This window comes from Halichoerus grypus, chromosome 3 (genome assembly GCF_964656455.1).
Source record: "Halichoerus grypus chromosome 3, mHalGry1.hap1.1, whole genome shotgun sequence".
NCBI classification, from domain to species: domain Eukaryota; kingdom Metazoa; phylum Chordata; class Mammalia; order Carnivora; family Phocidae; genus Halichoerus; species Halichoerus grypus.
In genome coordinates, this window is record NC_135714.1 from 43970100 (window position 1) to 43982627 (window position 12528).

General features: G+C 42.3%; 1 protein-coding gene across 2 annotated transcripts in view; it reads left to right on the forward strand.

Moving 5' to 3' along the window:
• The first annotated feature begins 7957 nt into the window (after positions 1-7957).
• CEP135 (centrosomal protein 135) overlaps positions 7958-12528 on the forward strand; it is a 75216-nt gene continuing 70645 nt past the window's right edge. For both annotated transcript variants that reach the window (XM_036120761.2, XM_078068680.1), the window contains exons 1-2: positions 7958-8175; positions 11079-11236. In XM_036120761.2, coding sequence (XP_035976654.2) covers positions 11124-11236 — 113 coding nt within the window. In that variant the 5' untranslated portion in view covers positions 7958-8175; positions 11079-11123. The remainder of the gene's footprint in view (positions 8176-11078; positions 11237-12528) is intronic.

The following is a 12528-nucleotide window of genomic DNA, read 5'->3' on the forward strand; positions in this document are numbered from 1 at the left end:
CAATCCATGAGCATGGAACATTTTTCCATTTCTTTGTGTCTTCCTCAATTTCTTTCATGAGTATTTTATAGTTTTCTGAGTACAGATTCTTTGCTTCATTGGTTAGATTTATTCCTAGGTATCTTATGGTTTTGGGTGCAATTGTAAATGGGATCGACTCCTTAATTTCTCTTTCTTCTGTCTTGTTGTTGGTGTATAGGAATGCCACTGATTTCTGTACATTGATTTTCTATCCTGCCACTTTACTGAATTCCTGTATGAGTTCTCGCAGTTTTGGGGTGGAGTCTTTTGGGTTTTCCACATAAAGTATCATATCATCTGCAAAGAGTGAGAGTTTGACTTCTTCTTTGCTGATTTGGGTGCCTTTTATTTCTTTTTGTTGTCTGATTGCTGTGACTAGGGCTTATAATACTATGTTGAATAGCAGTAACACCTAGTCTTCTTAAACATTTTTAACATCTGCACTGTCTTTCAGAGGCTTTAAGTCTCTGTAGAGGATATTTTTGGACATTCTGGGTTGGTTTTTTTTTAAGATTTATTTATTTATTTTGAGAGAGAAAGCATGGGTGAGAGGGAGAGGGAGAGAGAATCTGAAGCAGACTCCACACTGAACACAGAGCCCAACGTGGGGCTCAACCCACAACTGGGAGATCATGACCTGAGCTGAAACCAAGAGTCGGACGCTTACCCGACTGAGCCACCCAGATGCCCCTGAAACTTCTGTTTGTTATCATCCAATTTTGGTGAGTTAGGAAGAGTGAGGTGAGGCAAGTTCTGTGTATCAGAATCTTCCTCTTCAGATGGTTTTCCCCAACCCTGAGGAAAAAAAAAAAAAGAGAGAGAAACAACCAAAGTATGTTTGAAGTTTAGATAATACATATGGTTTGCTCAGAATGGCTCAAAACATAAATTTTATTTCCTCACATGCAGTTCTTCCTCTTGCCCCTATACTTGTCCAGTATAACCCATGACTTTTTTTGGTATCTCTGAAGTAGAGTAAGTCCCTGGTCAGTAACGAAAATATCCAGTTCCCTGTCATAAACAAAACTTTAAGCATGGCTGAATGGTCATTGTTTTCTCCCTTTTCTAGCATGGGCCTGCTGCAGGGAGAGAAGACAAAGGGAAGTGGTCACTTGCTTTCCTCTTTCCCATCCTCATTTCAATTCCTCCTCTAACCAAGTTGCTAAAGGAAGGAGAGGAGGGGAGGGGATAGGAAAGTTCTTACTTGACCAGTGTTGCTGTGAACTGATGTCTGCTCTCTGGCCCTGCCAGGTGTCTAAACCTCTTTCTTTGTTGTTATGGGTGCTTTGGAAACCACCTCCCTTCTTCCTGAGGGCTCTCTTACCTGCAGCTCAACTGCCAAGAGTCAAGGCATCCCTATTCCCGGAGGTCTCTTACTCCTTCTCTGCCCTGAAACTGGGACAATCTCCAACTTCCCTTCCTGTAGACCTTCCTAGACAGGCCGCTTTGCTGTTAGGGTTTAGTTGCAGCCCACAGAAATCCCTCTAGATCGGGGCGCCTGGGTGGCTCAGTCATTAAGCGTCTGCCTTCAGCTCGGGTCATGTTCCCAGGGTCCTGGGATCGAGCCCCGCATCAGGTTCCCTGCTCGGCAGGAGGCCTGCTTCTCCCTCTCCCACTCCCCCTGCTTGTGTTCCCTCTCTCGCTGTGTCTCTCTCTGTCAAATAAATAAATAAAATCTTAAAAAAAAAAAAGAAATCCCTCTAGATCATTTAAATGGAAAGAGCCTTACAACCAGGTTATAGGAGGCCAACAAAAATTGTTTGGAAGGGCTATGTTTGGAAGGGCTAGAAGAAGAGGCTCTAGGCAAAGCTTCTAGAAACAGCTACCAATGCCAGGATTACATCTCCCTTGTGGTCAGGAAAGCTTTCACCGGCAGGATGAAATCTCTCTTGATCTGAGATGAAGAGACAAACTCTCCAAAAATTCCTGGATCACTTTTAACATTCTGTTACACTGCTAATAAAACCCTAACTTGGTCTGGGAATGAATCAAAACTGATTCAGGCCTTCTTTACCAGGGACTGCTCTTGTGGGCATGGAACCCAGTTCTGGCCAATAAAGGGAACTCTACTACGGGATTTTTCTCCCTGATGACAAAGAAGCCTTTGAGGCAAAGTCCTCTTTTTTTTCTTGTCATGCAATCCCTGTCCTCTGCCCTCACTTTTTTTTTTTTTAAAGATTTTTATTTATTTGTGAGAAAGAGAGCACAGAGGGAGAGGGAGAACAGACTCCCTGCTGAGTGGAGAGTCCGACGTGGGGCTCGATCCCAGGACCCTGAGATCATGACCTGAGCCGAAGGCAGATGCCCAACTGACTGTGCCACTGGGGAGCCCTATCTGCCTTCACTTCTTGTATTTGGTGTTGTTGCATGTAGACCTGTTTCTTAGAGTTGTGACAGCCATCCCACGAAACAATGGGGCAAAATGTCTGAGGATAGAAGCCATCCACTGAGAAGAGAGAACGTGGATGGATGAGAAGTGATCAGGTCCTTGATGGCACTGCTGAACTGCACACCAAACTAGGACCAGCTACTGTCAGGGATGTTGTCAAGTGAGACCACGAAATGCTTTGATTACTTAACCAATTATTCATCAGGCATTCTGATACTTGCAACCAAAGACATGTTGACCAATACACAGTCTCCATCTCTGGAACCTGTGATAAGTTCTGAGAGAGGATGAGAGAGCCAGCCCGGGCCTGGGAAAAAGATGCAAAGGCAGCCCAATTCAGCAAGTAAGTATTTTCATGTTTCTGCACACTTGGGACTTTCTGAGCAAGTTTCACCAGAACCTGGGTTAAAGAACAAGCCGTAAAAGTTAATATATGACCGTGGCAGAATATAGTGAGAAAACTGAGAGCTTTCCCTCCTGGATGTATGTATTTACCTTTCAGAGTGGGACACAACCTGAAACCAGGGAGACATCCCAGGAGGTATAGACCAGGAGAGGCTTCTCTTGTCTTCCCCCTGGAGACATTTACAGTTGACCCTCGGACAATACAGGTTTGAACTATGCAGGTCCACTTACATGCAGATATTTTTCAATAAATACAGTACTGTAAATGTATTTTCTCTTATGATTTTCTTAATAGTATTTTCTTTTCTCTAGCTTACTTTGTTGTAAGAATACAATATATAATACATATAACATGCAAAATACGTGTTCATCGAGTTTATATTATCGGTAAGACTTCTGGTCAACAGTAGGCCATTAGTAAGTATTAAGGAAGTCAAAAGTTATATGTGGATTTTCAACTGTGCAGTGGTCCGTGCCCCAACCCCCCATGCTGTTCAAGGGTCTAACATATTTATATTCCAGAAGGTAAGAACCCAGGACCTTTCCCTTCTCTTTCTAAGGAAAATGAGTATACCATAGGCAGCAAACGTTTGTCTTCCTTTCTCAGGAAGGGAAGGGTGAGAGCTGTCCCTCTCATATATAAACTCTCAGATTCTTAATTTAGAGGGGCTTACTGTCCTGCAGTATAGAACCCAGAACATATTGGGTAACATCTGGCTTTCATCTTATCACTCTGGGGGGTTGGGCAAGTGAACCCATAGTTATTGATGTAATAATAACTTTGATCTCTGCTCCAAAAACTCATATTTGTCTTCAAGATAATTAAGTAAATATTAAAAATGTATCAGCCATAGAAAGAAGCTTATGTATGGTTCTTTACTGCTGAATATGTGACTCAGTTATAAAAAGGCTAAGGTGATACTAGATTGTGTTGATATACATTGAATGTGCTGTGCCAGATATACCAACAGAAACAAATATATCCCAGTCCTCAGTCCTAATCGGATACAATAATTTCTAGGTATAAATTACAATAAGAAAACAGAAAAACTAGAGTGTTTCTACTCCAGACGAGGTAGCCAGTTAAGTTATAGGCTTGGAGACCATGTCATGTGAGCAAAGGTTGAAGGATCTGGAGTATTTTGAAGGGTCATCACATGTATGAGGGAGAAAATTCACGTTCTTTTGATTGCTCAGAAAAAATTGCTCACGCTCAAGGAGAAGCAGATTTTAGCTTCATATAAAGAAGAATTTTTCTAACAAAGCTTTCAGCAATGCAATGAGCTGCTTTGAAAAGCAGTGAGTCCTCTTGTTGTTGCAAGTAGCTACAGGGTAGCTGGGGTGACCATCTGTTAGAGAAGTTGCACAGACATCTGTGTTTATGTGGGAGGGTGGTCTAATTAACCTTTTGGGACCCTGGCAACTCTATGTCTCCACAAAATTTAATTGATCATCATCTGAATATTGTCTTTTTTGGCCATTGTCCTATAGATTTCCTTTCCTTGACAGAATTGTTTTAACTTCCAGACTTGAAGCCAACACTCTTACCACTTACTCTGTGACTTCTAGTAAGTGAATCTTGTCAGTGTACTGGAGATACCAATACCCCCTACGTCATAGGGTTACTATAGTGATTAAATGAACTAGTACCTGTAAGTCACGCACAGCACTTAGAACATAACCTAATATGCACTCGATGCATTATGACTAATATTAGTTTATTTGTATCTTTGCTTATTGCCTTTTCCTACCTTTTACTTGGCTACGTACTCATCCTTCACACCTCCACTACTTTGAATTTACATGCCTCTTATTTTCAGTGAGTTTGAGTCCCTGTTCATACGGGTAAAGAGCCATGTGATGAATTACATGTTCATATTTTTGCTCATTTTAAAATTATTTTCCAACTATATTCTATTATTTGTTAGTCATTTTACTGTCGAGTTATAGGAGCTCTTTATATATAAGGTCTATGGTAATAGTTGTAAATATTTTTCCCAGCTATCCTTTGTCTTTTGACCATAGAACTTTTGAAGTGCAAGAAAAAGTTTTTAAAAATATATATTAGTGTTTATCAATCTTTTCATTCATGCAGAGCCCCTACTCTTCTCTCTATTCTTACTGACTCCAAATGGTGATTAAAAGGTGTAATCCCTTGCACTAGCATTATGCAATGAGAAGTTCTGATGTCTTTGTAGACACAAAAGAAGCTGCTATGTCATTAAGATGCTTTAGCATTGTGCTCTTAAAAGTGACCCTTTCTTGGAAATAATTTCCTAGTGTCTCTGCTGCTAAAGAATAGCTTCTCATAACATCTGATCACTTACACAGCTTGAGTGTCTTTTGTAGCCAAGTCACTACAGAGGCTCCACTGCAAGGCTCCAGACAGACGGGAACTATTGTAACCATTATCCTTATCTGCCAGTAAAAATCAGATTGCCAGCCAAACCACACACCTGTGGTAATAGGGAAACTGAGTCCCTGCTGCCTAAATAAAAGGACCTGAATTAGCTAGCGGTCATAGTGACATTTTAGCCCCATCTCTGGGCCAGTCACTGTAGGGAGGCAACTGTGTTGTATGGGACTCGGGGTCAGAAGATCTGGTTCATTCAGTTCTGTTCAATTCAATTCACCTTCCTGATCTTTTTTTTTTTTAAGATTTATTTATTTATTTGTTTGTTTGACAGAGAGAGAAAGAGCACAAGCAGAGGGAGCAGCAGGCAGAGGGAGAGGGAGAAGCAGGCTTCCCACCAAGCAGGGAGCCCGATGCGGGACTCGATCCCAGGACCCTGGAACCATGACCTGAGCCGAAGGCAGACGCCCAACCGACTGAGCCACCCAGGTGTCCCACCTTCCTCATCTTTTATTAAGTGCCAGTCACTCTGCTTGGTTATGGGCACAAAGAAGATCACATTAGTCTTCTGTGTAGTATGAGGAGCTCATGGTCTAACAGGGGAAATGGGATAATCAGTGACAACAGCAGAGTTAATGATATCCAGATATGCAGAATATGTTTTGAAAATACAGAGAAGAAATCTGAAAAAGAAACCTCAATTTATCTCTGTTAAGTTTCTCCTAAACATTATCTGCACATACCTAGTTGTTTCCTGGTGAGTTATTTTTATTCACAACACTTTTGACACCAGATGAGAGATTTTTTGTTTTTTTTGTTTTTCCCTCCTGACACCAAATACAGTGTCTTTTCCAAAATCACTTTTCCAAGCGGTCCAGACTTCAGTTAAGTTCAGACTCTAACTACCTAGAGTTACTGCAGACTCCACAGGTTAAGACTCTACAAGACTGGGTGCCTCGGTGCTCAGTTGGTTGGGTAACCAATTCTTGGTTTTCACTCAGGTCATGATCTCATGGGTCATGGAATCAAGCCCCTGGGGGGGGGCGGGGGGCAGGGGCTTGAAGATTCTCTCCCTCTGCCCCTCTCCCCATTTGCACGCATGCGCCTGCTCTCTCCCTCTCATTCTCTCAAATAAATAAATAAATCTTAAAAAAAAAAAAGACTATACAAGACTGCTCCTACTTGAGATGCCAGTCATAAGTCCTGGGCCTCCCATACTTCTGTTGGACCAGCTGTAAACTGGGGTTCCCATGACCTCTCTCAGGTTAGATAATTTACTAGAATGGCTCACAGAACTGAGAAAGGCACTTTACTTACTATTACCAGCTTCTTATAAAGGATAGAACTCAGGAACAGCCAAATAGAAGAGATGCACAGGGAAAGGAAGGGGGAAGGGGATGGAGCTTCCACGCCCTTTCCAGACATGTCACCCTCCCAGCACCTTGATGTGTTCACCAACCTGGAAACTCTCTGGATCCTGTTGTTTAGGGTTTTTACAGTGGTTCTATTACATAGTCATGATTGTTTGTTTTCCTGCTCACCCAGACTAAATGTCAAGAACTAAGGGAGTGTAGTGGGTTGAATGGTAGCCCTCCTAGAGATATGTATGTGTGTGCTAGGGACCCTGACCTTAGGCCCTGGAGTCCAGCAGTGAACCTGACTCTGGTCTTTCATGTCCCCTGGGGCAAAACAGGCCCATAACATCAGTGTTTCGCCCACCTTTTGAATTTGATTTTGATTTTTGTTTTAATTACTGTGTTTTGGGGGCAAAAGGAAGCCAAGCAGTCTTCTGGACTAGAGGCTGTTGCACAGCTATTTTATTATGTTATTAATTTATTTATGCCTCGCTGTTTCCAAAAGAGATATTTGTTCAGCAAAAAAAAATGTGTTTATTATATATGTTCAAGACTATGAAAGCCATTTACAGTAGTACCTAAGTCACTGTCTCCTAGAAATTCCATAAAACAACTCATTAAGACGTGGGGAAACCAAGTAGACATAATGGAAACGTATGTGTATGTCAATATATGAATGGGTACAAAGTTATTCACAAACCACAGAGCAGTTACATGACATGCAAAGATTAAGTACCTTTTCTGACTGTAAGGCCTACTCGGGAGAGTAGTGAACAGAAAGGAATTGAGCTCCTCTCTGATTATACAGAAATCTTCAGAGGAGACGTGGAATTCTAGGATTTGACCTATATGGTTTCTTTAAGTGAGCAAGCTCTCTACCCCACAACCAGTTTATTTCAATTGAATTCCCTTCACAAATGTTTATTGTGGTAGGTGCTAAAGAAACATAGCTGAGTAAAATAATCTCTGACTCAAAAAATTCAGTTGTGGGGTGGGGAGAGACATACAGCTAACTACGTTTTGATGGGATGAGCCATAATTCATGGAATCAAAACTTAATATTATACTCATGATGGGATGAGTATAATAAATGTGTCTACACCGCTTTACAGGGAGAGGGGTGTGGCAACAATAGTTAATTTTATTGGGCGGTCGTCAGGGAAAGTTGCAAAGCAACGTGATTATTAGGTTGGATTTTTCGTGGTCAGCAGGCGTTCACCTGACGGGTGAAGGCTTATCCGCTGCAGGGACCAAGGGCTGGACAGCGTTTTAACCCTGCGCGGGGTAGACAAGCAACGAATCCCGCAAAGGGGAGGGATCATTTCTGGCATCCGCTGAAGTGCGGGGTTTGCCGACCGGCAGGAGGCGCCGTGGCCGCGCGCTGTCCGGCCGTTGCGTTTCCGGCCACTTGGGCCCAGCGCCGCCATCGCCGCCGCGCGCGCCCCCGCCGCGCGCCGCACATCGCCTGCGCCGCTCCCGTTACCGAGGCAACCGCGGCGCCGACTCCGCGCCGGCTGGGATCGTCTGTCGGCGCCATTTTCAAACTGTCCTAGCGCCGGTGCCGGGGTCTGGGGCGGAAGGAGCCAGCGAGGGAGGCGACGCCCGAGGGGCGATGCGGCCGCAGGCGGAGGAAGCGGCGGCTGGAGCTGGGGGTGAGTGCCGCTGTGGGGGCGGGAGGCCCGGGCACGGCGGCGGCACCTCTCGCCGTAGCCTCCCGGGAGGTCCCCGCGGGCCGGGCCCGGGTGCTGCCGGGAGGGAGGCCGCGCGGCTGGGGAGGAAGTGGGGCCCGGCCGGGCGGGGCGGGGCGCGGCGCGGAGATTCCTCGCCGGCTCCGCGCCCGACACCCCTCCCCTTCGAAACCCGGCAGTAAAGCTGCGGCCCGGAGGTCGACCTGGGGCCGCTCGAGCCTCCCTATTTCCTTCCGCGCGGCTCGCTGCGGGAGTCTGTGCGGTGTGTGCACACCCGCCTACCGCCGACTGATGGGTTGATTTAAAAGTTAAAGTGCTCTCTCGTGTAAGAATCTTACAGGCTCTTTGTAAAAAACAAAGTACCCAAAAACGTAGGACGGGAGCCATTTGTTAACCTTTGCCCTGCATCTTCGAAAACATCCCCTTTACCTTCCAGTCACTACTATTTTAAGTTCAGTGTGGAAGGACTTCGAGACAACCTAAGTTAAGGTTGGTGTTTTGTTTTGTTTTGAGCCCCTGTGCATACATACACACAGGCTACTTTTGTAAAAATAAGATGTACTGGCTTTCAGACACCCACCTTCCCAGAGGTAAGCTAGTGAGTAGTTCTAAACACGTATGCGCGGGGGACCTCCAAACCTAAGCTTTCATGTTGTGCTAGAAACTTTCAGTATAGCCACAGTGTTTGGGTGATGTAGGTGGGGGAAGACAGCAGCCCGTCGGTGAGGATGTTTTTTGTTCTTCTTGGAGGGATTTTACTCTTTTCCATCTGTCCTGTGTTTCGATTATTTTTTTGATTCGTATTCATTCCCTGTTCAGCCAGATGTGAGGAAGTATTATTTCTGGGTAATCGAAGCTGGTACCAGACATAGAGGAGAAACGTTTGAGTGGTGAGGCCCTGCTAGTTCTTGACAGGTGTATTTCCGGTGTCTCCAGGAGTTTCTCTAAAACACCCTGCATCAGTCAGGTCACTCTTGTGGAAGGAACCTAGAAAGTCCATGGGGATGTCACTAAAAGAAAAGGTTAGCAAGAGTGTGGAGACAGAAAGGTTTGTAGAAAGGAGTAGATTAGAAGTGATGTGGTAAGTTGCTGCAGCTTGGTGCAGATACTACACTTAGATCTTAGCCAAAAGGCCAAGAAGCGATTGCAGCTTGGTACAGAAACCCGAGTACTGGACCAGGACTCAGGAGACGTGAATGCCCACCTTCTTTGTGGCCAAGTGGTTTGGGAAAAGTTGCTCTCTAGAGGCAGCCTTTCCTCAAGCCTTTGAATAGAGAGGATGTCTAGTATGCCCTGTCTCGCTTACAGGGTAAGTTGTGAGGATCACTTTTGCATGTATTCACATGCATTCACGTTTTATAAATTGTGAAAAACAGTAGAGATGTTAAAACAAAATTTTATTTGGCTTAGAAATATGAGTACTAGGACTATATTTACCTGGCAAAGGTTAGAAAAGAGCAAAGGTTCTACACAAGCAATCTTTAGAGAACTCCATTTTAGGGCACATTGATAGAGAATATATTCATAAATATTGAAAAAGACAAGGATAAAAATGTGTGTAGAGATTCATATGTGTTTGCGTCTTTTTTTTATAGAAGTAAAATTTACATGGCGAAATGCACAGATCTCAAGTGTACTATTTGAAAACCTTTGATAAATGCAATACACTTGTGTAACCAATATCCCAGTTAACATAATATTTTCATCACCCCAGAAGTTCACTCTTAACCCTTCCAGTCTCCACCCACTCCTGTTGACCCAGGCCACAGCTGTTCTGGTTTCTGTCTGCATAGTTTCATTTTGCCTGTTCTTGAATTTCATGTAAATAGAATCATACAGTATATGTGTCTGGCTTCTATTGCTCAAGTAATGTTTTCCAAATTAATTCATGTGATTGACATGTATCAGTATTTCCTTCTCTTTTATTCCTGAGTAGTAGTATATTGTACAACTATTTCATTGTTTGTTTATCCTTCTGCTGTTGATGGATATATACGTTGTTTCCAGTCTGGGGCTATTATGAATAAAGCTGTTATGAATATTCTTGTAGAGTCTGTGGATGTTTATTTTCATTTGCTTGAATAAATACCTAACCATAGAATTATAGAGTTCTAGGGTAGAAGTTTAACTTTATAAGAAACTGCCAAACTTTTTCCACAGTGCTTTTACATTTGCATCAGCAATGTAAAGATTCCAGTTGCCCCAAATCCTTGACAACATTTGGTCGTGTGCTTTAAATTTTAGCCATTCTAGTATGAGTGAAATTGTACTTCATTGTGGTTTTAATTCATATTTCCCATATAACTAATGGTGGTGAGCACCTTTTCATATGATTATTCCTGTTCAGTTATCTTTGCAAGGTGCCTGTTCAAGTCTTTAGCCCATTTTCTTACCGGATTGTAATTATTGAACTGTAAGTGTTCTTTATGTATTCCATATACAAATCCTTTGTCAGATATTTTCTCCCACTCTTTCATTTATCTTTTTGTTTTCTTAATGGAATATTTTGATGAGCAGACATTTTTAATTTGATGAAGTTTAAAAACTTATCAGGTTTTTCTTTTGTATTTAGTCTTTCAAAAGAGGCTTCTCTAAAGATCTTCTGCCTACCTCAGGCTTGGGAAAATATTCTTTGTTTTCTCCATTTTTTTTTTAACTTTTACGTATAGGTTTATTAATGTTTATTAATGCAGCAACATGACTATCATAAGCATTGCATTTAAGTCAAGTCTAAATATTCCAGAAGGCTGCCTACCTGAAGAGAAACAAAAAAAAAGTTGCTTCATATTGAAAGAATCTTTTCTTCTTATCATGAAATAGTAATAATAGCCATAATAACGGAATAATGTTTTACTCTTTTCTTTTAGGACTTTAATTTTGGGGAGTGAATAAAACTAGTTTTGGAAGACAAGATGACTGCAGCTGCAGAAAGAAAGTACATTAATATTAGAAAGAGATTGGATCAGTTGGGATACCGCCAGACTCTGACAGTGGAGTGTTTACCATTGGTAGAAAAACTTTTCAGGTAAAGATGAAAATACAGTTCTAAACCCATGTGATCCTTAATCCCATTTATCTAGTTTCTATTAAACTTCATGTTACAGTAAAGAAATGGGTAGGTTTTTTGTTGTTTTTTTTTAAGTCCTTCAGTCATCTGAAGCTCATCTATTCTTAGATCCTACTCCCAGATCATCAGTTCAGGGCCTCCACATTGCAAAACTCTAGGGGTCACCTTTCATACTCTACTGTTCAGAGTAGATGTTTCTGAGAGTTCTCCGTGAATAGAATTACGTGATTTTCTGATATCCTTGGGTATTCTATGTCTGCCTCACTAGTCTTTAATTGCTGTGATTTGATAAAGGTTCTCTCATATGTGGTTGGTCATTACTTTAGCAGTTACATGTTACTTTAACTGAAAGATTCTATGTGATTTTGTTCTTTTCCATTTTTTGTTCTTTCCTGGAGACTGGAGCAGGGAAATTGCTTAGAAAGCTTTTGCAGTAGGGCTACAAGCTATGATGATGGTAAGGAGAGAATGGAGGAAAGATATTTGGTGCTCTTTATTATGGCCTCCAGAACCCTTCATGATCTAGTTCTAGCTCTGTGATTCAAGGTTGGAGGGTGGGTGAAGTATGTTTAACTTTCTAAGAAACTGGCAGACTTTTTCCACAGTGATCTTATACTCCCGACACCTTCATCTCCCATGTATTTAACCATTTGGAGCTCCCTAAACATAAACACTCCCCACCAGTCTCTCCCCTTGGTCTCTCCATGTGCTATTCTATCTGCCTGGGAAGTCTGTCTGACCTCTCCCTCCTGCCCTATGCTTGTTTAGCTCTATGGCCTGCAAGATTGTCACATCTGCTACGTGTTACCTTCACTACTTATCATTGTTGGAAACTTGTTTTTGTGTTTCCTTTAGAATGCAAACTCCATAAGACTAGAGACTGACTTTATCCCTGCTCTATCTAGTACAGGCTGAACACATAGTTGTTGAGTTTATCACACAGTATTATAACTTTTGACAAACTGTCAGTAGGATATAAGCTCTATGATGCTGTGTTCTATATTGTGTTCCCTGCTCGGTAAATACTGATGGAGTGAATATTCTACTGGTCTGTGTTCTTAGAGGTAAGGAATCAATTCTTATTCTTATATGCTAGCATTTAGCATATAGCAGGCATTCAGTAAATCTTTGCTGAATGTACAGGTAAGTTTCACAGGTTCCACAGGATCAGGTGATTAATTGGACATGGGGGATGAATGAGAGGAGAGATTGAAAGATGATTCTTTTTTTTTTTTTTTTTTAAAGGTTTT